The sequence below is a fragment of the Limanda limanda genome, chromosome 1, assembly GCF_963576545.1.
Source record: "Limanda limanda chromosome 1, fLimLim1.1, whole genome shotgun sequence".
NCBI classification, from domain to species: Eukaryota; Metazoa; Chordata; class Actinopteri; order Pleuronectiformes; family Pleuronectidae; genus Limanda; species Limanda limanda.
Genome location: NC_083636.1, coordinates 21,786,621 through 21,812,009, shown reverse-complemented (window position 1 = coordinate 21,812,009; position 25,389 = coordinate 21,786,621). Strand labels below are relative to the sequence as shown.

Here is a 25,389-nt window from a genome sequence, read left to right as displayed (position 1 = left end):
CACACACACACACACACACACACACACACACACACACACACACACACACACACACACACACACACACACACACACACACACACACACACACACACACACACACACACACACACACACACACACACACACACACACACACACACACACACACGCGCACACGTCTACTTCGATAATCCTGAGGACAAAGATGTGCAGAGTTCTGACATCAGCATCTCCTAAAGGACAGGGTGGGTGGGTGTGGGTGTGTGTGCGTCTGTTTCGGCTGAAGAGAAAATGGTTTGTGACGTTGTGTGTTACCGTGTGTGTGTCTCTTGGTGAGTGTTTGTGTTCGAGCCATTTTCTCTGCTTCTTAGTCAAAAAGCTTAAAACGGTGGGATGATGTCATGCCGTCTCACACACACAGTAACACACACTGTAATCATCAGACACACACACACAGACAGACACACTCTGGCTGCACCATCCTCACACAGAACGCTTTTGTGTTCATCACGACTTCAGTAATCTTCACTATGTTTTAATTTATAACGTAACAACAGCAGTTTATTAGTTAAACCTGTTTAGTCTGATGCAGCAACACATTGAACATAATGTTCAAGTTTATTTGTGATTATTTCCATTTGACTGAATTACAATTTGTTATTTAGTCATGAAATGTTAAAAATATACCGACTAATTGTTTGATTCACAAAGACTGAGCTCAAGATGACGTTTCCAGATTTATTAATAAACTAAATATTAAATGTATTGTCATAAATGTCATAAGCTTCTCACATTTGAGAAGCTGCTACCAGTTTGATAGTTGTTTAACTTTAAGGATTTATTTATTAATAGATTTAATGGATTTTTTCCAACAATTTATTCTTTAATGTTAGCTCTGTGCTTAACCATCTCTCCCTGCTTGTTACCAGTAACTCATACTGGTAGAATCCCGGTGATGCAGTGACTCAGTCTGTGGATTGTTCTTCTGAATCATGTAGTTTCTATCTGTTAAATAAGCAGCTGCAGCCGTTTCCTCTGGAGTGAAAGAGCCTGTGGCTGAGAATCCCTGAACTAATGATAAAATACATTATTAATAAAGAACTGACAGATTGTCCAAAAATACCCTCCTCAATATGCACGAGTCACACGATTCAAGCGTGGTCACCTCCTCCGGACCGAGCTGCAGCGTCTGTTGGGATGAAGGTGTTGGGAGGGGGGGGGCTGAACAAGACTCTCCCTGTGGCCTGAGGGTGGACAGGTGTCCGTGCCTTCTGGAGTCACCAGGTGAGAGGACAGGGTCGTGAACGCGACAGCGTCGTCATCAGCACGAAACTAAAACCTGCTGCAGGCGGCGTCCATGTTTTCACCCCGAGTGGTTTGAACAGAGACGGTTTGAAGCCTCAACAAAAGTTTGCTGAACATGTGACGTGGACTCAAAGACTAAAAAGCCTTTTCTTTTTTATTAAAGATGTTATTCACTACAAAATATATATTCTACCATAAGTTAATTAATCAATGAGTTAATGAAGGGATAATTAATCAGCAAGACCAAAAGATTATTTATTTATCTAAGTTATTTGAGAATCTGCACATTAATTGTTCAACTTAATTATTTAATGAAAACTAAAGATTGTTCAAAACAAGATTAATGTTGGATAAATAGTAAATTTATGCCAAAACCCAGATTGTGAGAAGTAAATGATGTGTTGAGTAAAGATGCACAGTATTAGCTATTTCTCTATTTAATTGTAATTTTCCCCTCATATTCAAATTCAAATGTCAAACTCCAGGTAAGATTCAACTCGACTCTCTGCAAACATCAGTTGAATTTCTGTAGCTGCTGTTTCTCAAGCTCCGTCTCCTGCTGCTCACCAGGAGGTGAGATGTTCCTTTGAAATTCTTCTCCTGACGTTCTCTCTTTGTATTAAACTCCCGTCTTCAAGGTTTAATGTCTAATCTTGTTGGAGAGGAAGTGTTGAAAAAATCCACTGAGACGTTGTATTAAATCAAACTATACAAATAAACCTGACTTCATCCCCGTTACTACAGTCGTGTACAGTAGTACTCTGTGTCTCTGATGGTTTCGTCCATCTATTATTTACCTGTTATCTATTTTTACTCCCTTTGCGTTTGCTTTTGTGAGCTTTTCTCGTACTGTACCCTTTTCTCTGCTTGTTCTGCAGGTTTCACGTGTTTTTCTGCTCAGATTTTTGTATTTAACATTTCATTATATTGTGTTTTTTTCTAACGTCCCACTGCGAAGGACCTAGACGGTCGTTTTCCTTGAAGCCGTATACCTGAAGATTGCATTATTATCTCTCCATGAGCTCCACAGACAGGTTTACAACACAACACTAAATCAACCCTGAAATATCTTAACGACAGCCTCTGGGGCTGAACGAGTCTGATTAAAAACATTTAACACACCCACTCCGGCTCCGGACCGGGGCTGCAACTAAAAATTACTTTCAATATTGATTAATTTGATGATTATTAAATTTACTTGATTTAGCGATCAGTTGTTGCCTGAGGTACTGTCCTCAAATGTCTGGGGGTTTTCAAGAGACTGAAACCAAAAAGACGCTGATAAAGAAAAGCAGCAAATATAAAAAAAAATTAAACGTTTGGTGTTTTATCTTTTTGAGGCTGTTTTCAGACCTGCTATGAAGTCTGGATCTTTTCCTGAAATGTTTAGGAGGGGCAGTGTGGGAGAAATCAAATGTGTGAGTCAGTTGCTCCAGACATGTTCTGTGAGTGGGTCCATGGTGAGAAAGATGTCTGCAAAACTCCCAGTGGGCGTGTTGATGAGGTTTCTAACACGTGACGGACGTGAAACTGGAAGAACACAAATATCTCAGGATGAAGAAGAGGAGCCGTACATGTAGAAGACGAAGACATCTACTTGGAAACACAAGGAGATTCCAGATCTTCTGGTGATGAGGGCCGACGCCAGTGTGGATGAGCTGTAAACAACAACACTGATCTTTCCACAGCAGAGTTTATACATCATGTCCCGCCTCCTGCTGCTCTACAGGCTCCGCCCCTCGTCTGGATGTTCCCACATGTTCCTGTTGGTGTGAGGATGTTGTGTGGCTTCACAAACACCAACTACACAACATGTCCAGATGGAAGAGTCTGGAGTTCATGTCTGAAAACTGCTTTAGTTTAACAGAGGTTTGGATCATTTCTGGTTGGAACATTCAAACACAATCTGTTGCGTATAAATCCATTAATGCTTGAATGTAGAATGGAGGTAACACGTCTTTCACATTCCATCAACAGTCCACTGGTATAAGCGTCTGTTTGTAGCTGCTGTGGTGTCTGGTGCCATCTGTGTAGTATTTACAGTTGAGTAAACCTGTTGCCTGTTTCCTTGCACATTGTATTGAAGGAGACACATTCTGCTCATATTTGAAATTTGATTTGAAAAGGTATCGATGAACAGAAACAGACGTGTAATCACCAACCTAAACCGTACGGGGGGGGGGGGCAGTAATTCTGCTTCCACATGTGGTGTCAGATTCAACAAACCATTTTTAGCTTCTGTTTAAAAGGTTTGAACTCCACTCAACGAGGCCACATTCTCCACTTTACACATAAATGAGCGATGCAGCTGCTTCTCACCCGGTTCAACCCTTCAGAGAGGCCTCGCTTCGTACTGCATAAAGTCGACTAGGACTTTCACACAAATCTGCTTTTGGTATCAATATACTGGATGTGTTTTTCTGTCATAATAATAATGAAAGAGAGTGTATTCAACTTTCAGCTTAGATTCAACAGTCTGGTTACTGGACGTCTCAGTGTATTTGTAAGTCCATGAGAAAGTGACTCTACTTCTCACTTTATAACGTCAGTAAACATGAAGGAGTTTATATCTCAGTCTCTAGTTTCAAGTCTTCTTCAAACAGCTGATGTTCATTTAGTGAATTATGATCATTTAGAGTCAAACAGACCATAAAGCACCAGATGTGTTGGGGGATGGATACCAAAGTTTGATTGACAGCTGGTACCGTCCAATGGCCGGTGCATGCTTCTGCGTTTTCAACCCTTGCGGGCCCCTGAAAAACGTGCTTACGTGCGTCGCCCAACTAGACGGCAAAGCTCCGCAAGCCTCACGCAGCTCGCAAGGCTGTGATTGGTCCGCTAACTACATCCTTTCCGGAGTCGCATCTCCTGTTTCATGTCCCATAATACCGGCAGAAACCACGGAAGATTTAGAAGAACGAATATGGACCAAATAGAAGAGCGTGTGGCAGAAGAGATCCGAAAGTATGACCACTAGTATAACCCGTCGCTGAAAAGGCTATGAGGAGCCGCAGTGGCAATGTAAATAAACAGTCGACGATGACTGCCACACACAAAGAACTTAGACTTCGACAAGACTTCGACAAAAAACATTACTCCACCTAGTGGTCTGGCGGTGAATTAGTTTGCATCAAGCGCAACCCTTGGGGAACCATAAATCAAAACTAGTCCGTCGACACAGCTGCTTGAAAAGCCGCAGACGCAGTTGCAGAAGCATGCGCCGGCCTTAAGTGGGCGTGCAGTGTCATCGAGCTTTCAGTCTGGCTCCACCCACTGCTCCTCCAAATATGGTTACTTCCGGTTTTAAAAAAAACAAGATGGCGCTGAACACAAAGGCTTCGAAGCGTGGGCCGACAGGTGACGTCACAGTGATCTCATTATCAGAGGTTCTTCCCAAAAAAACAACGGAGACTGAGAAGCTTGAAGCAGCAAACGGTGTTTTGCTTATCGCTGAAGTCAGTTAAGATTAATAATTCCAGCTTCATCCCTGTAGAGTCGTTTAATCGTTCGGTTGATTGAAAGAAAGTAAAAGCAGCTTTAGTTGGCCTCTCGCTGCAACTCTCGGACTCTTTAGAAAAGAGATGGATTTTTTTGGCTCTTACACAACTGAACGCACACTGCTGCGACTCTGAGGGAAGAAACGCCCCCCCCCCCCCCCATTAAGAAGAGTGGTCCACAACAATGGCCCCGCTCCTCAGAGACGTCTCCACTGAACCAGCCTGATCAATACGTAATGTTCAACTTGGTAATCCACTGCTGGAGAAAGTGTCTTTTATTGTATTGTTGTTCTTTTTTCATTGTGTTTCTCTGTTTATGAGTGAATAGTGATTGAGCTTTGATGGTTCTACGATCAACTGAATTGATCCCCGACTTATTTCTGAGTTTGAGCTTTCGATAACAGCTTCATCTAAAAATATTAATCAGTTTCTAAGTGGATTCTGGTTCTGCGGAGAAGATAAGTGGTCCAACAAACACTCAGCTGGAATGAATTAAAGAGCTAGAACGGCAGAGCGTTGAGCGGGAGCTTTTTCCACACCACTGACTACGATTACATGGAAACCAACATTCAGACTTATTCAGAAAGAGAAATTATCTTGATAATGGTGTTTACGTGCGTCGCTAATAGAATATTCCATTCATTCTGTTTACACGTTAGAGAGGACGATTATGACTCACATCATTATGTCCGATGTTATTTGTTTTTTAAACCTCAAATTGAATTAGTTAAATGTTCGACTCTACCGTTTTCTTTCATACTTTATTAAAGCTTCCATTCCTTCATAATTCTCCATCTTGTTTACATCAGGGGCGTCAAGCCGCTGGTAACCGTCATCAGTAATTAAGTCTTAAGTGATTAAGACGTATATTTGTGTCCGTCTTCAGACATGAACTCCTGAGACGATGGAGTCCAGAGTTTCTCCGGAGTTTCCTTCCCTGATGAACAACGTAGAGGGAGCTTCTCCGCTCAGACTCTAGGGATGAAGCAGCAGGAGGCAGCGTCCGCCCTGATCACCAGAACCTCTCAAATCTCCTCTTCTTCATCCGGAGATATTTGTATTCTTTTGTTTCCTCTCAGTTGTGCGTCCATTGCGTGCTACACACGTCCTCAACACGGACTGACAACGTGCGGAGCGTCATCAGAGTATAGAGTACAGGTCTGAAATCAGCTCATAATGCAACTAAAGTGAAAGAAATACTGCTTATTCCAAATATGACCTTATTCACGTAAAGGAAGAATCAGGAAAAATGCTTCTTCTTCATCAGGTTAATATCACAATTGACTGAGGAATTAATTATCAGATGATTTACAGATTTGAATCTTTCCTCTGGAGCCGGAGACTCTGGCGGTGAGGAGGTGGAACCGGATCAACCGGACACCTCAAGCTCAGAGGGACATTACCCAGAGCTGCTTCTTAACGTGAACCTGTCAACGTCCAGAGGAACCGACAGAACGCACTGACACCGGGGCTGCAGCGCGCACACGCACACGCACACGCACACACACAGTTGACCAGCTCCTCGCCCGGTTGAACCGCTGGTTAGCCAGTTAGCAGCTACCTCCGGGCCACTGGTCACCGGTGATCGCCCGGTTACGATAAACACGTTAAAGCATGAACACGAAAATCACCGTAACGTCACCGTTACCTCACCCGTTGCGTCAGATCTCACACACACACACACACACACACACACACACACACACACACACACACACACACACACACACACACACACACACACACACACACACACACACACACACACACACACACACACACACACACACACACACACACACACACACACACACACACACACACACACACACACACACACACACACACACACACGCACACGCACGCTCACACACGCACGCACTCGCGCACACGTTCACACGCACACGCTCACGGTGTTAGTTACCAACTTTCACTAATTTCCCGGTCACGGTGTGCGCGTGCTCGATCCCACGCTGCACGATACCGCACTGGTGTTCGGTGTGCACGCGCACACACACAGGTACTGACACGCTCACACGCACGGTGGAGGAGCGGGCGGGGGGGGTGGAGGAGCGGGCGGGGGGGGTGGAGGAGCGGGCGGGGGGGGTGGGGGGGCTCGCCGGCTTGGACAGCCCGGTCCGATCCGGTCTCTCGGTCTTACCTCCCTCCTGGTCCGGTTGGAGACAGGCCGGGATGTTCTTCTTCCAGCCGGGCATGATGCACCTCAGGGCGGTTAGGGAGTCCAGGGCGGCCCGCTAACACTCACACACCAGCGGCAGCGGCGGGAGGAGCAGCAGCGGTGGCGACAGCAACATGGCTAGTTAGCATTAGCTTCTTCAGCTGCTCCACTATACAGAGACCACCTCCCCCTGTCGGACTCTGCCTCTCTCTACCTCCCTCTCTCTCCCTATCTCCCTGAGTCTCTCTCTCTCTCTCTCTCTCTCTCTCTCTCTCTCTCTCTCTCCTCTCTTACCCCCCTCCCTCTCTCCCCTCTCTCTCTCTCTCTCTCTCTCTCTCTCTCTCTCTCTCTCTCTCTCTCTCTCTCTCTCTCTCTCTCTCTCTCTCTCTCTTTATCAATGTCTCTCGACCCCCTCCCCCTCTTCGTAACTCTACCCTCGAGCCTCTGTGGTCTCAAGAGGAGGGGGGGGGGGTGTGACGTGATGACAGTGAAGGAGCACGCGAGGAAACTCTGAAGTGCAGGTGCAGGTGAATTCGGTGAAATGAAATGAAAGTATCTCCTCCGTCTTTCTTAAATTTTTCGCTACAAATTCTGCGTAAATTATCAAAAAGTTCGCCTATGTGCTAATATCCACTGCGATTTAAAACAGGGGTGGGGCCACGGGGGCACTGGCCTGTCAGTAGCCTTTTAAAGCTCCTGACTTACTAACAACGAATATTACAATTTGTTAAGAATTTTTATTTTCTAAGCTTGTTTGATGATGAACAATATAATCTGTGTAATCAAGGCCCCTTATGGCCCCTGATTTAGAGAAATCCTAGGTCTGCCCCTGCACAAGGACACACACCTCTGTTCTTCATTCATTCACAACAGAGAGAGGGAGAGAGATAGAGGGAGAGAGGGAGGGAGGGAGAGAGAGAGAGAGGGATATCCTCTGGGATCAATAAACGTCTTTGGCTAAATATCCTCTTAAGTGCTTCTGGTGGAACGATCAGGTGAAGATGTTCCATAAATCCCCTCTAACTGTTTAATGAGACTGAAGGTGAGTTTCCATCCATGTTGTTTTATGTGCTTTCCCATGTTGTTTTATGTGCTTTCAAATACCACAGGAAAACTGTGATTGTTTTCAACATTTGGTTTGGCCACTGTTAATAAAGATGGACGACATGTCTCCACTTCCACAAACATGAAGCCTAAATATCGAAAATATATGTGAGTAGTAATCGTGGTGGAGATGCAGGATCATGGTCCCGCCTGCACATGTGCTCAACCAATCACAAGTCAGTGTTTCACATCATAGAAATCTGCTGTAATTCTTATATTCTATTCAACTATTCATTCTACAGACATATTAACCTGGAAACCACACACATACACAGGTTACCTATTTGAAGCTTGGTTCCTGTCCGGACTCGCCCCTGAGGAATTCAGCCCCCACCTCCACCCAGCCATGGATTAAAGGGAAGTTCTGCCAAGTTTCATGTCTCTCATTTTTCCTGTCAAAGTAGAGAACAAAGGTTGGAGGTGACGCCAAACGGACGATGAGAGAAAACACACTGTAAACGACTGGGAAGCGAACAGACGACTCCGTAATTTACTGTCAACGACTGTTTGGACCTTTGAACTTTTGGGGGGACTCGATCTGATCAAGGATATTTCCCTCACCTTTCATTTCACAGTATAAACTTTAGTTTTCTATATCATCAAACCATAAAATTAGTTTGTTGGAGCATAGATTATATTAAATTGTGAAAATCAGAGTTCAGATTTAGACAAGTTTACTAAGCAAATGTTACCCGAGATAGTGTTACACATCTTACCTTCTAACCAGTCGGTAATTTTGATGGTAATCTCCCACAGTTATCTGTTACAGAACCTGGTGTCTGGATTTCTGAAACAAAACGAAATACTATTATTGAGGTTTGGCTGCATTTAAGTTAATTTAGATGGATAGTTATTAGTAAGACGGTTAAAGTAAAATAAACATTAACAGAGACTTAATCATTTCAGAGAATGGATTCTGTCTGTTTTAAATCAGACTGGATTTAATGGTTTGACAGAAACAAGAAAAAACCCTGGTATCATCACATATAATCCAAACCCCTGGATATAAAACAGCCAATAACAACAGTGATTAACTGACAGCCTTCAACATGACAAGCAGCCGTCTGTCATCCCCGTGGAGCTGTGGAGAGACGAGTGGAGGAGGAAGAGGAGGAAAAGAATCAGTGAAGTGGAAGAATGAGTCTCTGCAAGCTACAAGACAAAAAGCAGAGACTGACCTCAATATGAAGAGAGAGACTCAGTGTGAATCCCTGCAGCTTTATTCACTGCTTTTATTCATCGCATCGACAACTTATTGTCATCAAACCCTTTGTCTTCTGGGGGATTCATCTTTACTAATTCGACATGTTTGGAAAGAAAACAGAACAATCACTAAACACACACTTGCTCTGTTCTTGGACGCAGGCTGAACCGAGTGACCCAGATCATCTCACTGTGATTCTAAAAAAATTAACGAATTCAAAATTTGACCTGATGATGAAAAGTCAGGGGATCTCCAAAGTCAGTTGGGTTCATGCATCCAGTTGAGTCCAGATGAAAGTGATGGACCGAACAACTGACTGAATGAGGAACTGACTGATTGAGCATCTACTTTTAGTGCTGTAGCATCTTTCTGCGGACTTAAGTGATGGTCTAACGCTTTATGTTAATATCATCTCAGTTTTAAAATGAACTATTGGTCTATAAGTTTATATAAAACACATTAAATACCACAGGATTAAACCTTCCACTGTCAAAATGTCTCAGATACAAATGTGTGTGCTTTCATTTTTTAGTTTGGTCCATGTCCCAACTACTAACATGGATGATGGATAGATAGATAGATAGATAGATAGATAGATAGATAGATAGATAGATAGATAGATAGATAGATAGATAGATAGATAGATAGATAGATAGATAGATAGATAGATAGATAGATAGATAGATAGATATGGTCGATATGTAACCTCATGTTTTTTTATTTTGTCAAAATGTTAAATAAAGTCATTGATTTCAAAAATGCTTCATCGTCTTCGTTGTCGGGTTTTAGGTTGACTAACTATAGCTATAATCAGACCTTCATCATCATCATCATCATCATCATCATCACAGTCATTTCCTGAGAGACATCTGAAGAAAACTGTGTTTGAGATGCAGCTGCAGCCTCATTTCATAGATTACTGTCAAACGCTGTCAATGCATTAACACACACGTGCACACACACACACACACACACTGTGGAATCACAGCATGCATATGTCAGTGGCTGCATTATGTGTCAACAGAGAGAGAGAGCGCCTCGGGGTTTGTAAACATCCCACTCAACTGATCTGTGACTCATCGCACACACACACACACACACACACTTCAGGGTTCTATGCTTGTGAGGACACGTTCCCCCGCCCCTGTTCGACCAACACAGCTGAATATTAACCCCGTCCTTCACTCTGTCCTTTGGGACGAAGATTTGACTTCACACAGCACTGACAAATTATTCTTTGTTAATCCTGAAAACCAAGTAACTAGTTAGTGAATCACAGTCATAACCATCCAACAGCTCTTTGAAGGTGTGTGAGAACGGCACTTAATTTCTTCAGGGATTTAATCCCCAGCTGGTCGTGATAAAGATCCTTCACCATGATGACCAATTCATGACTAACTCAAACCTTAACGTATCCACTATTCACATCTTAACTAACCTTAACCAGCTCCTCAGAAATAACATTCAGCATCACCAGGACCGAGCTTTGGTCCCCATGAGGTATAGTAGTCCTGTCAGTGCTTGAGGTGTGTGGGTGTGCATGTGTGTGTGCATGTGTGTGTGTGTGCAGAGCTATATTGAGCACAATATCCTCAAACAATGGATCACACACACACACGCAGAGCTCCACACACTTGATCCTGGATCTACCTCGTTGAGTAAACAGGAAGTGGCTCTACATTAGGTTTCTGAATGGAGACACCTGCCGCAGGTGATGGAGGCGATGATTCCTCTCAGGAGACGATCTTTGAATCCAATCAGCTTTATTCAAACAGCATGTGAATGCAAAAGAGCTTTAGAAAAGAGCAAAGTGTGAGAGTGACAGGAAGGAGAGATACGCAGCAGAGTGGACCCACGTGTACACGGTCACGTTACCAGGGAGACGCGGTTTAAAGGGTTTTTAGGTCGTTTCCTAAATTGACATTAACAGACTTAAATGCTTGAATAGAGAGAAGAATGGAGATCTGATGTTTTGAGGGTAAATAGTGAGGTAGCGCTCCAGATGTTTTGGCTTCACTTTTGGGAGCTGTCATGTCGTCCATCTGCTCTCTACATCTTTTTAGCATTTGTGAGGGAAAATATTAAAATCTCAAAATCCTACAGAGCAAAGTGAAGCCGATATTTAATCTAATGAAGGTGTCGTCATGGAGATGTGAAAATGTGAAAATGACTTACCTTTACAATTCTTAGTATCAAAACATACTCAAGCACCACAACTTTACATTACCGTTTAATAATTTGTTAATATTTCATATTTTGATTAAGGTAATAATTTTGATAATTTTGCTCTTTACTGGAATATTTTCAAAAGTACATGAGTTTTACGTGTCCTGGAGTATTTTTTTGGTGCTTTATTTATTTTGTCACACGGTGTGACCGTTGCGTGGCGTCAAAGTTTGATTACATGCCTATAAAACAAGATGTTCTGTAACGCGGACATACATGGACCATGAATCCTTTGATGCTAAGCCGTAAACAAACAACTCCACTCCTGCAGTGACAGTGTCAGTGGTCATAGATCAAAGGAATCTTTATGTCTTGCAAAGGTGACTTCTCTCTCTCTCTCAGAATTGGTACATTTCTCAAACCGTGTAAACATTGAGAGCGAAGGTTCATCTTTCGCCAAGGATACAGTCTATGGTTAAAACAAATGCAAACCAAAATCTCAAGTATTGAAGGAAAAGGAGCAGAAAGTATATATAAAATATATTTATTAATTAACATAGCAAATACCTCCACCGTCACTATGAGAAATGCAAGTTACTACGTATTTATATTTGAACACAGTATTTTCTCACTGTCACAATAAAACGTGTAAAGAATAAATCGCACGTCCCAAACTGTGACCTTCGACCCCGCACAGTCCAGCTCCGCTAACCCCGCCCCTCTGCAGACAGAACGGGAGTTCCATTCAAACGCATCAAACTCCGCGGCCCGGGATGCGACAGTCGCTGTAGGAGAAGAGCAGGCGGCAGCATCGGAACCAGAACCAGAACCAGGAGAACCAGGAGAACCCGGTCCGGAGGCGCCACCGAGCCCCAGAAGCCCCGAGCAGCAGGCGGCTGAAGCAGCCAGACACACCGGAACCCGCGGACCGAGCTCTGCTAGCCGGAAGCTAACCACCGACATGGCGAGCGCCTCGTACCACATCTCCAACCTGCTGGAGAAGATGACCTCCAGCGACAAGGACTTCAGGTGAACTCACACCCCGCACAGGCGACCCCTTCGCCCGCCTCGCGTCCCCGTGGCCCCTCTGGTTTGCACGGAGGGTTGAAACCAGTGGCTGGCGCTGTCAGGCCTCATGCTAGCAGCTAGCAGCCACCTGTCTGATCGGTCGCTAACCAGCTAGTTACTGGTTCATAGCTGGTTCCGGTTCGACCACAGCGGCGGTGACCGGTTAGTGACCCGGGGAACTGGCAGCTGGGCTGCGGGTAAACACCACCGGGGGACGGCTAGCTCGCCTGTTAGCCGGCTAGCTCCAACTTCTGTCATGCCGCAAGCTAGCATGATGTCAGCTAACGCCTGGATGTTTACGCTGTCCGCCGGCTATAGGGATTAACATGTGAAGTTAGCATGTCAGCTAGCTGCCACTCGAGCCAACAGCGATGTGTTGTGAAGTGTGAGCTTCGTGTTGTGTTGGTGGGGGGCGGAAGGGGTGTGGTGGCCCAGGTGAAGACCTCAGGTAAACACCTCCTGCTCATCATCAATCAATAACCAATAATCAGCTTCTGTATTATAACTGATGTAGAAGGAGAGACCAGGTAGAACCAGAAGAAGAGGGAGAGAGAGAGAGGATCCTGAAGGAACAGAGCTGTGACCCAACAGCTCAGTCAAATGGAATCTGTGAAAGATAAACGTAATGTCAGGAGTCAATAGTGCGACTGTCCATTCCAGTTCAATATCTGCACATGGAAAGAAACGGTTCCTAACAATAACAACAAATGACGTTATACATTCTGACAGTGCTCAAACTTTACATACATGTTAAAAACAAAGGAAAGCAAATAAGATTAGATAGAATAAACTTAATTGATCCTGTGCAGAGGAAATTCACCTGTTTCTGCAGCACATCGTCCAAAAGATGTTGTTATGGGGGGAAACTCATAGAATAACGATTGGTAATAAAACATAAATGGAAAAGTACAGAATATAGAAGATGTACATAACAAGAGGAAAGACGCCAACTGGGCCCCAACACACACACAGGTCTGATCAGCTGTGATCAAAAGATACTTTATGACCTTAAGGTTCAGAAGTGATGATGTGTCCCTCACACCTGCTGGTGATCCCTGATATCTGTGATCAACTTATCATCAAACCAGTGCAGAGAGATATCCATCCTCTTGTCCTTTGTTTTTAAATTATATGGGTAGAGAAATTGGCACAACTGACAACAGCATTGCTATATTTTGATCAGGGACATCAGTGGTATCAAAACAAGCGCTTCTACATTTTTAGTATCCAAAGCGCCCAATCAGACTTGGTGAATAAAAACATTTGCTTCTTGTGGCGAAACAAATCCCCAATGTGGCTTCAGGAAGGTAAATGCGTCCTAAAGCTTTTGCACTATTAATTAATTAATGATCCATCCATCATCTATACGTCTTATCCTTTTGAGGGTCGTGGGAGTGAGGGAGCCAATCACAGCTGACGATGGGCGAGAGGCGGGGTTCACCCTGGATATCCAACGAATCACACGTGATTCGGACAATTTAATAACAAATATGTCTGATCTGCATGTGTTTGCACAGTGGGAGGAAGCTGATTCAATAATCGACTAGTGGATCAAAAGTAAATTGACAGATTATCCGAACATTTAAAGATCGATTAGTTTGGTTGAGTCAATATTTTCTGCTTCTTTCTCTTCGGATAATAAACTGAATCTTAGACGAGTAAATCTAAACACACAAAGACGACGGGAATAATGATCAGTGTTTTCTGTACAAAGGGAATTCATTGATAAGTTGGTGAAGTAATCAACAGATTAAGCGATATTAAAAATGATTGTAACTTGCTCTGCTCATCGTGAATCTGAAGCATGAGTTGTTTGTATTAATTGATGTGAAACACGGCGACATGTTGCATCTCCAATAAGACTGAGAATGTCCGTGTGTGTAATCATTTCAAATCATGTTCGTACAACGTCACGCTGTAACATCCTGAAAGAGAAATCCTCATTGAACAGATGCGTTCCAGCCTCGCTCCTCAGCTCATCACTCCTGACAGCTGCCCGCTCAGTGCGAGGAGCCCATGGAATCACGTGTCGTGTCGCTATCCGTCCTCGCCGCTGTAACAACGTCCACTGACCCCGAATGAGCAGAGCAAATGGAGTCCTTTCAGTCCTGATCTGAGCGCTTTAATGTGGCGTCGGCATCAGCACATGCTCTGCAGGAGAGAGATAATTACACTTTCTTTTTGGGCGATGTTTCTCTGCTGGTGTGTTCACAGCACATTTCGTCCGTGTGCGTTCATTCAGCCGTCAAACGCGTCCAAAACTCTCTGGTTTTAATGTGTTCTGCGTGCAGCCGGGGATATAATAAATATTGGATTGGACATGGTGTCAGCAGATATAACTTTTAAAGCAGCAAAAAGTGTCTTAAGAATTTTCAAAAGGACGACCAACATCTGTGTTTTTACCATCATCTGAACAAAAAAGATATTAAGGGGGGGAAAAAGTCCTAGTGAAATGTCAGAGTGAGTTAAGAATGTGAGTTGGGCGTGTTGAGGACGTGAAACTGGAAAGACGAGGAGATTCCAGATCTTTAGGTGATGAGGGCCATTTTCAGTTCATGTCAGGAGTCTTCATTATCAGCCTTATATCAGATCACTAGTTTCATGGTTTTTATTTTCTCTGTTTCAGGTTTATGGCCACAAACGACCTGATGACGGAGCTACAGAAAGATTCAATCAAACTGGACGACGACAGCGAGAGGAAGGTTGGTTCACATCCCAGTGTAATCTGGTTTATACTGGACTGTTCTGGTTTATATCACTCATGCTGGTTTCTTCAGGTTTATTGTAGACCACGTGCACCCCTGGTATTAACATGTGGTTCTTGTGATTCGATCCCAAGCGGACGGCTCCAAGCACAGACCACATTCGGAGATGGTTGAGTGTTAATACAAGCTGTATACGGGGCATATGTTTTACTAAGAGGAAGATTTAGGAAGTTAAAACCTGTTTATAACTGTTTATAACTAGACATATAAGAACAATGAGATTTTAAGAGTTTTAGTTTGGAACAAATCCTAGTATTGATTGATATATTGATTGACAGGTGGTGAGGATGATTCTGAAACTGCTTGAAGACAAGAATGGAGAAGTTCAGAATCTGGCCGTCAAATGGTAAAAATACACACGTTTTAAGTCCTTTTGTTTTTATGACTCACTGTTTTTGTATTTCTTTTGAATTCTCACTGTGTTTTATTTCCTCTCTTGAACCCGTGGATGTTTAAAACCTGGGTGCGTTTGTTTCTTCAGCCTGGGGCCCCTGGTCAGTAAGGTGAAGGAGTACCAGGTGGAGACGATCGTGGACACGCTGTGCACCAATATGTTGTCGGACAAAGAACAGCTCCGAGACATTTCCTCCATCGGACTCAAGACTGTGATCGGAGAGTTACCGCCCGCCTCCAGTGGTAAAATATATATGATATACACTACTCAGCATGTATAATTAATATATATAACTCAAAACTCTGAAAGTCGGTCACTTTAAAATACTAAACATACCTTGTGTGTCACCTCAGATATTTAGTATATTCACTACTCAACAAATGTAACATAAACATTACACAACTTGTATAATATACACCACTCAACAAATTTAATGTGTAAATTACTCATATATAATGTATACGTTTTCAATGTGTATAACATATACATTATTCAACATATAATGCATTACTCAACTTATAAAGTGTATATACACAATAGTCAACATTTATCCCATATTCATTGGTCAACATATAAAGCTAAGCAGCTCAACACTACTCGTTTGTTTTCGACCTCTTGTCTCTGTCTCCTCCCGTCTGACTCAGGCTCTGCTTTAGCTGCTAGTGTCTGTAAGAAGATCACGGGTCGTTTGACGAGTGCCATCGCCAAACAGGAGGACGTCTCTGTTCAGCTGGAGGCGCTCGACATCATGGCCGACATGCTGTGCAGGTACAGAGTCCGTCTCTTTCTGTCCGTTGCTCTGCGTGAAGGTTTGTGTCTGAATTTTCCCAAACAATATTTTCCCCCTTTATTTCTGTGTGTCTGCAGACAGGGAGGTCTGTTGGTCAACTTCCACCCCTCCATCCTCAGCTGTCTGCTCCCTCAGCTCACCTCCCCCAGACTGGCCGTCAGAAAGGTGCGTCTCTTAACCCTCAGATCTCCAGGTGAACGCTTGTTGGTTTATTGCATTGTGATGAATTCACGACTGAATATTTCAGAGGACGATCATGGCTCTGGGACATCTGGTGATGTCTTGTGGGAATCTGGTCTTCATTGATCTGATTGAGCACCTTCTGACTGAGCTGGGGAGGAACGACAACATGTCGACCACCAGAACCTACATCCAGTGCACGGCCGCCATCAGCAGACAGGCCGGACACAGGATCGGTGAGTCGTTGACCTGAGAACAGCAGAAGAGAAAATCAAGTAGCTGCTGTTACTAACCGCTCTCTGTCCTTCCGTCTGCTTCTCCAGGAGAGTATCTGGAGAAGATCATTCCTCTGGTGGTGAAGTTTTGCAATGTTGACGACGATGAGCTCAGAGAATACTGCATCCAGGCCTTCGAGTCCTTCGTCAGAAGGTGAAAGTCGCACTAACGCTCTCAAACACTGTCACAGGCTGTTCTTTGTGTCTTAATTCTTCTTTTGTTGTTAAAGGTGCCCTAAAGAAGTTTACCCCCATGTTCCCACGGTCATCTCCATCTGCCTGCGCTACCTGACCTACGACCCCAACTACAACTTTGACGATGAAGACGAAGATGACAACGCCATGGACGCCGAGCAGAATGATGAAGATTATCAAGGTACTTAGAGCAAAGTTGTGACATCTCATTCATTTTACTCTGAGTTTTAGTGTTTGAGGTTTAGAACAAGAGCGATGACGTCGTGTCCGTGTGTTTCTCCATCTGTCCAGGCAGTGATGACGAGTACAGCGACGATGACGACATGAGCTGGAAGGTTCGGCGGGCGGCGGCAAAGTGTCTGGATGCTGTTGTTTCAACTCGCCACGAGATGCTGCCGGAGTTTTATCGCTCCGTGTCCCCCGCACTCGTCTGTCGCTTCAAGGTACAAGCCTCCTCCGTCAGGACAGAGCCAGAATCACCAATCAGGCTCACGTCTTTCAGGCTTAACTCGGCTCTCACTCATATTTAAATCAATACCTGTGTCTTCAGGAGAGGGAGGAGAACGTGAAGGCCGACGTTTTCCACGCCTACCTGTCACTGCTCAAACAAACCAGACCGGCTCAGAGCTGGTTGGCTGATCCAGACGCTATGGAGCAGGGAGAGACGCCGCTAACGATGCTGGCGAGCCAGGTAGTCAATAAAACTCACAGCGATTAATCAGAAACTGATGAAGTGGGAAAACACATTTTACCTGTTCTGTCCTAAAAATAATGTCAATAATAATGTCCAAAAATCGGTATTGTATGAGTTGAAGTTTAACAACTGAAATGATGCGTCAACAGCCTCTGATTGGCTGCAGCACAGTCTTACTGCTGCAGGTGGTGCTGTTCTCTGTCTTCTCTCTCTCACTCCTTCTCTCTGTGTCTGTGAATGTCGCTCGCCCTCTCGCAGGTTCCCATGATTGTGAAAGCTCTTCACAAGCAGCTGAAGGAGAAAAGTGTGAAAACTCGTCAGTGTTGTTTCAACATGTTGACGGAGCTGGTGAACGTCCTCCCCGGAGCGCTGACACAGCACATCCCAGTACTAATACCTGGTAATACTACACTACTACTACTACACGTCTACTAGTATAGCTGAAGTAATATAGAAATAGGGTAAATCAGGTAGAGTAAAACATGGTCTTGTTTTACACTTGTCTTCTATGTGAACAAAATAAACAAGAATCATATGAAAAATGTTTGTCGTCACATATCGTTATCTTTAATATTTCATATCGCACTGTGTCACGTACGGAATCAGAATCGGAGTAATCACATTAGTTTGAGTAACAAAAACACCATCTATGTTTTCAGGAATCATCTTCTCTCTGAACGATAAGTCGAGCAGCTCCAACCTGAAAATCGACGCCTTGGCCTGCCTCCATGTCATCATGGTCACGCATCCCGCTCATGCCTTCCACGCTCACGTCCCTGCCCTGGTCCCGCCCGTGGTGGCGTGCGTGGGCGACCCCTTTTATAAGATCACCTCTGAGGCCCTGCTCGTCACTCAGCAGCTTGTCAAGGTGCAAGTTCGAAACCCTGTGACTTCCATTAAACCCCTTTTGATGTTCAACGTCATGGGAATAATTGACTGTGTTCTGTGTTTTCCAGGTGATCCGACCTCTTGACAGCTTATCAGAGGGCCCTGATAGCTTTGACCCCTCCCCCTACATCAACGACCTCTTCACCTGTACGATCAAACGCCTGAAAGCAGCCGACATCGATCAGGAGGTCAAAGAACGAGCCATCTCCTGCATGGGACAGATCATCTGTAACCTAGGTAACAGCCGCCACCGTAATGTGACTTCAAAGCACTGATCCTGCGATTTTTACTGAATTGTCGTCTTACAATGTGTTTGTGTAGGTGACCGCCTGCCCAACGAACTCCCAGGGACGCTGCTGATCTTCTTAGAACGTCTCAAGAACGAGATCACGAGACTCACGACAGTGAAAGGTAAAACATTTTCCCAATTATTATATTTTTTAACTCTTTTCCACCGATGTCCTGATAGTCTTCTCTCGGCGTTGCAGCTCTGACGCTGATCGCCGGCTCTCCATTGAAAATCGATCTGAGGCCTGTTCTCCCCGACGCCGTTCCCATCCTCGCCTCCTTCCTCCGCAAGAACCAGCGAGCGCTGAAACTCTGCACGCTAGCTGCTCTGGACATTTTGCTCAGAAATTACAGGTAACATACAAACACACGCAGCAGTCGGCTTCACCTTTTCCTTCGGCCCAGTACACCTACAGACGTGTTTCTCTCTCAGCTCTGCGGTGACTCCGGTCATGGTGGACGCCGTCCTCGCTGAGCTGCCTCCTCTCATCTCAGAGAGTGACATGCACGTGTCTCAGATGGCGCTGAGCTTCCTCTCCACACTGGCGGTGACTCACCCGTCCTCGCTGGGTCAGCTTAGTGGAGGAAACATTCTCCAGCAGCTCATCGCGCTAGTTCGATCCCCGCTGCTGCAAGGCGGAGCGCTCGCTGCAATGCTGGAATTCTACCAGGTAATATTTAGAGGTATTGTTCTTGAATGTACAAAGGCCTTTAAACAAGTCAGAAATATTAAGGTGTGTGTGTGTGTGTGTGTGTGTGTGTGTGTGTGTGTGTGTGTGTGTGTGTGTGTGTGTGTGTGTGTGTGTGTGTGTGTGTGTGTGTGTGTGTGTGTGTGTGTGTGTGTGTGTGTGTGTGTGTGTGTGTGTGTGTGTGTTCAGGCTCTGGTGACCACAGAAACCTCAGGTCTGGGTTACATGGATCTGCTGAGGATGCTGACGGGTCCAGTTTACTCCCAGACGGCCGCCCTGCCTCACAAACAGGCGTACTGCTCCATCGCTAAATGTGTTGCCGCTCTGACCAGAGCGTGTCCCACCGAGGGACCTGCCGTGGTCGGACAGTTCATCCAGGTAAACTCATTGTCCCGCTCAGAGGCTGATAAAACTTCTTTCAGCAGGTTTGTATAAAGCCAGAGTTGTGTCTCGACAGGATGTGAAGAACAGCCGCTCCACGGACTCCATCAGACTCCTCGCTCTGCTCTCATTGGGTGAGGTTGGACATCATGTGGACCTCAGCAGCCAACCAGAGCTCAAGACTGTCATCCTGGAAGCGTTTTCCTCCTCCAGTGAAGAGGTAACAACAGTCTGAGCATTTTATTTAGACTCACTCCTCACGCGCTGATGTTTTACTGGTTCAACCACTTCAGCTCAGTTCAACCTCTTTATATCGCAGCAGTAGATTTCAGTATCCCTCTCTCTCCTTGTCTCAGGTGAAGTCGGCAGCGTCCTACGCGTTGGGCAGTATCGCAGTCGGGAATCTCCCAGAGTATCTGCCGTTCGTCCTGCAGGAGATCTCCTCGTCTAAGAGACAGTATCTGCTGCTGCACTCGCTTAAAGAGATAATCAGTGAGACCCGCAGTGCAAACTCCCCGTACGCCAATCTGAGTGTGTGTGCGTCTGGTTCTAATGTGTGTGTCTGTGCTCAGGTTCGGCGTCGGTGTCCGGTCTGAAGCCGTACGTGGAGTCTGTTTGGACGCTGCTGCTCAAACACTGCGAGTGTCAGGAGGAGGGAACCAGGAATGTGGTGGCGGAGTGTCTTGGCAAACTGACGCTCATCGACCCCGAGACTCTGCTGCCACGCCTCAAAGGATACCTGCTGTCAGGTGATCAGTCAATTTCATCAGGTTGATTTTCATCTGATTTGATTTCAGATCATCAGTCAGTTGTGTACATTTTTTTGTTTTTATACCGATCAATCATTATTGATTATGCCTCATGTTCAAACAAAACAACCAATGGGAATATTATTTTGTAGTACTTTGAGTCCCGCCCCGGGATCCTTCTAACCAATCAGACTTCATCTGTCTCCAACACAACAGTGTGATTGGTTGGCAGGTTAAGATGAAGCCTGATGATAAGTGTATTGATTGATTGATTTCTTCGTGAAGGTTCATCGTACGCCAGGAGCTCGGTGGTGACGGCGGTGAAGTTCACCATCTCTGATCATCCACAGCCCATCGACCCGCTGCTGAAAAACTGCATAGGTAACGTGCACACACGCAAAGTGTTAAGGCTCCATTATGCTACTCCGTAATCCGTTACGGACGGACGGACGGATAGATCGGACGGACACTTTTTCATTTTTACTTCTCCGTGTTGAAAACAATTCACCGCCAGAACAGTAGGTGGTGCAACGGAAGACAAGCTTGGAGAAGCCTACCTCACGAGTAATCAGAAGAAGTCCACTCTGTTTATTTACTTACTCCCCACTAACACACAGTGTAGGCTACGATGGCAACTAAATAAAATAAAGTGACACCCAGCAGGTCAAAATGCTGATGTAATCGTTTCTTAGTGCAGCGGTTCCCAGGTCTTGTTTCCGAACTGTGTTGCTAATTCCACAGCTTGAAGCTCCGTGTAGCTTGAAGCTAGACGGAGCTAGCTAGCTCCCCTCCCAGCTAGCTTCAACCCCAGCTTCCACACACAGTCAGCAGGGACTCCCGACACTAACTACTACCCAGTGTTTGCTTCTAACCTGGCGGTATTGTAGAAACAGTGTTATGATAGAAGTGGAATTAAAGTCGTGACGGCGGGTTTTTGCACTGTTACCACTAGGGATGGGCATTCGATTAAATTGTCTTAATCGATCGTCGGGAGATTTAATGACGAATTTTCGATTAATCATTAATATTTTTATATTCAAAAATTCACTATTTATAGGCTATATAAAAATGCAGTGAAAATAAAAAAAAAACAAAGCGTGTTTCCTCATTCAGATCTTTATTACAAGATGAACAAAATATGCGCTGCCGTAACCTCAAGCAGCGAAGCCGACAGCCAGAAGCCGGGGCTACTAAACACTAATAATATAAAAAACAATCATGTTAAACAATAACTTAACCACAAATATATAATACTTAGGTCTGACAGGTTTTGCCACATGTAACTAAAACTATCAAACAAGGCACGAGTCGAGAAAGCTTCATAAAAATATCTAGTAACTCACATACAACTTCAGCACCAGCCTACTGACTTGTGTTGAGAAAGATGACATGTTAACATGCTCTGGGGACAGACGCGAACGCAGCCTGGTGACCGTCAGTCCAGCCGCTGAGACAACTCGCTCTGAGAGGACTGACGTCGCTGTGATACCATACAGTCTATGCATGATACACCGGTAGCTCCGTGCTAACTTGGCTAGCCTGGGGAACGTTATTCTCTGCTCGTTGTGCATCGCAGCTCCTCCGTGCTAACACCGAGTTGATGCTAGGTTGAGAGTGAGACCGAGAGCAGGACGCGCCACCATTAACCAGCGTCGGATGTGCGTTCTTCAAGTGGTACATCATTTGAGTCGTGGCCGAGTTGTACTTAAACACAGCTTTGCAGCGTTTGCAGTGAACCAAGTCATTGTTTAATTCTAAATGGTCCCAAGCTAAACTTCGCCGTGACTTGTTCGTGTTTACTTTGGAAATGGTAACACGGTAACTCGCAGGTAACTGAGTAGGTCTGTGACGTTTTTTTCAAACACTGCCCCCCGTGGTCAAATGTGTAATTACCCAATTAATCGATGAAAACATTATTTCATCGAGGAAATTCTTAATGATCAATTAATCGATCGTCGATTAATTATGCCCATCCCTAGTTACCACCGCAGTTAGCATGGTGGCTAGCCCACTAGCGCCGTTTTGAAAGCTCGTTATAACCGTATGTGACCGTGCACACATGCCGTCAGTACTCTAACCAGCCACCGGTAGCCGGACAACTCCGCTGGCTTAACACACACGTCACATTAATCGTAAAATCGTAGTTGTCGGAAATGTGATATCCGGAAATGACGTTGTAGGGAAATTATGTCGTTAGCGGACCAATCACAGGCAAGGGCTGTCCGTGGGGTCTCCGAAATATACACGGACAGTTAGATAAATCAGAGGTGCATGAAAGCAGTCCGCGGCGCTCGGAGAGGGCTACCACGGCGTTCTTATCTGTCCGTTTTTTCTTAAACGGAGAAGTATAAAGGAGCCTTTACTAGTGTTTTTGTCATGGAAACATGATGGCTGATGCTGTTTGTTTTCCCTCAGGTGATTTCCTGAAGACGCTGGAGGACCCAGACCTGAACGTGCGTCGCGTTGCCTTGGTTACGTTTAACTCTGCAGCCCACAACAAACCGAGTCTGATCCGAGAGCTGCTGGACTCAGTTTTACCTCAACTGTACAACGAGACCAAAGTCAGGAAGGAGCTGATCCGAGAGGTGAGAGCATCCGGAAGCAAACGAAGGTCAGAATGACGGGAACGGGGCACAGGTGTTTGACCTCTTACCTCTGTCTGTCTGCAGGTGGAGATGGGTCCCTTCAAACACACGGTGGACGACGGGTTGGACCTGAGGAAGGCTGCGTTCGAGTGCATGTACACTCTGCTGGACAGCTGCCTGGACCGACTCGACATCTTCACCTTCCTTAACCACGTAGAGGACGGCCTCAAGGACCATTACGACATCAAGGTCTCGGCACACACCAGTACACGCTCAGCACATGCCCAGTGCACATAAAATACACGCCCAGTACATGACAAGCTGAGACTTTACACTGACCTGACTATGTTGTCGTGTTTCCAGATGCTGACGTTCCTGATGTTGGCCCGACTCTCGTCCCTGTGTCCCAGTGCTGTCCTGCAGAGACTCGACCGACTGGTGGAGCCGCTCCGAGCCACCTGCACCACCAAGGTAAACCAACAGATGGGGCTCCACCAACATCACGTGTTGTCAGTCAAAAAGCAGAAACGTGAAGAGAAAACATCTGAACGGCGTTTCAATTTAATTTATGCTCATTGTCTTGTATTTTAATTCAATCGTTTTACTCGTGGTCCGTAGCATCCTGAAGAGACGTCCTGAAGGGACTTGGTCTTTTACTTTGTATTTCTCGTTAATGTGGACAATGTTCTTGTCTCTGCAGGTGAAGGCGAACTCGGTGAAGCAGGAGTTTGAGAAGCAGGACGAGCTGAAGCGGTCGGCGATGCGAGCCGTCGTTGCGCTGCTCACGATCCCCGAAGCCGAGAAGTCACCGCTGATGTCTGAGTTCCAGTCACAGATCTCATCCAATCAGGAGCTGGCGGCTATCTTTGACTCGATCCAGAGGGACTCCAGCTCTGCCAACATGGAGTCCATGGACACCAGCTAAACGGATGGACAGAACGAGTTCCCACGATGCAAAGGCACCACCACCACCCCTGCTGCTGGAGCGCTAACCCTGCAGCATGTTTCCATGACAACAGGACGCAAATACACACACGCACACACACACACACACACACACTTGTAGTGACACATCCTCTCCTAGCGATTGATCGTCCCATGATGCATTGCACTGAAAACGGCTGTTGGAGGGGAAAGGAAGAACTTGACGTACGGCTCCCACACGGACACAAAGGTCAAAAACAAAGAACAAAAAAAATCAGGGGGAAATAATTATTAGAAATTCCAGAAAAATAAATTCCATGTGAGTTTTGGAAGCTCCTCCTACTTCCTGTTTGTTTTTTCTAGCGAGGTCATCTGATTGGGTGGTCTCCCTCTTCATCATCCTCCTTATTTTCTCTTTTTTCAAAATTCCAGAAAGTTCCACAGGTACTGTAACCTGATTGACCGCTGCTGAGTGACTGACAGTTAGCGTGTCTCAAACTGACCAATGGGGAAACGGCCTCTCCTGCCGGAGGCTGCGACACTGGGAGAAGGGCTCGCTCTGTTTTTGTTTTTTTGTTTTTTTGCAAATGATGTAGGCAGCCAATAGGATGCTTGGGGGTAACGGCGGGTGGGAGGGGTTTTCCTGTTTGTGGACCAATCAGCTTCATTGTTTACTCTGATCCAACAGACCCGTGGTTTCCACAGGGAGAGAGGAGGAGGAGGATTATTGGACCAGGTCCCGTCTGACCACACATATTGGACCATGACAGTACCCTGGGGCTGTTGCCATGGTGATACTGTGTTTAACAAATTAACGATATCGGTTCATTCGGTTTTTACCTGTGAGTTTGGCCGATCCCAAGCCAGTTTCAACCGGTTCTGTCTGGTCTGGACAGGTTTTATCTCCTGTGTCCTGGTCTGGTTTAATCCGGTTTGAGGAACTGGATTCAATTTGGTTTAATGTGGTTCAGTCAGGTCTGGTCAGAACAGTCCACTGTTGTTTATCGCCCAAGACAAATAAAAAAGGTCCATTTCTGCCTGCGTTCATCTTCCTCTGTCTTGTTTCTTTGTGTGTGTGTGGGGATGA

At 45.2% G+C, this 25,389-nt stretch overlaps 1 protein-coding gene across 2 annotated transcripts; it reads left to right on the top strand.

The window, feature by feature from the left end:
• The first annotated feature begins 12,178 nt into the window (after positions 1-12,178).
• Positions 12,179-25,354, top strand: cand1 (cullin-associated and neddylation-dissociated 1). Of its 2 annotated transcripts, none has more exons than XM_061073998.1 (26): positions 12,179-12,466; positions 15,132-15,207; positions 15,549-15,616; positions 15,752-15,906; positions 16,321-16,432; positions 16,532-16,619; positions 16,702-16,870; positions 16,958-17,063; positions 17,140-17,285; positions 17,396-17,547; positions 17,655-17,795; positions 18,057-18,198; positions 18,458-18,666; positions 18,755-18,923; positions 19,008-19,097; positions 19,175-19,328; positions 19,408-19,645; positions 19,853-20,041; positions 20,121-20,264; positions 20,401-20,536; positions 20,617-20,793; positions 21,079-21,174; positions 23,209-23,378; positions 23,463-23,627; positions 23,742-23,849; positions 24,079-25,354. In XM_061073998.1, exons 1-26 carry the CDS (start codon positions 12,399-12,401, stop codon positions 24,301-24,303), a joined length of 3,693 nt encoding a protein of 1,230 aa, XP_060929981.1. In that variant the 5' UTR covers positions 12,179-12,398; the 3' UTR covers positions 24,304-25,354. The 2 variants fall into 2 exon arrangements, with proteins under 2 accessions (XP_060929981.1, XP_060929975.1); XM_061073992.1 differs by having other exon boundaries at positions 16,309-16,432.
• Positions 25,355-25,389: the final 35 nt, after the last annotated feature.

Bases quoted from the DNA above. Each gene is read 5' to 3' on its own strand.
- cand1 (XM_061073992.1), top strand. From the start codon at position 12,399: ATGGCGAGCGCCTCGTACCACATCTCCAACCTGCTGGAGAAGATGACC. The intron at 15,208-15,548 runs GTTGGTTCACAT...ATTGATTGACAG, and splicing joins ACGACGACAGCGAGAGGAAG to GTGGTGAGGATGATTCTGAA. The intron at 16,433-16,531 runs GTACAGAGTCCG...GTGTGTCTGCAG, and splicing joins ATGGCCGACATGCTGTGCAG to ACAGGGAGGTCTGTTGGTCA.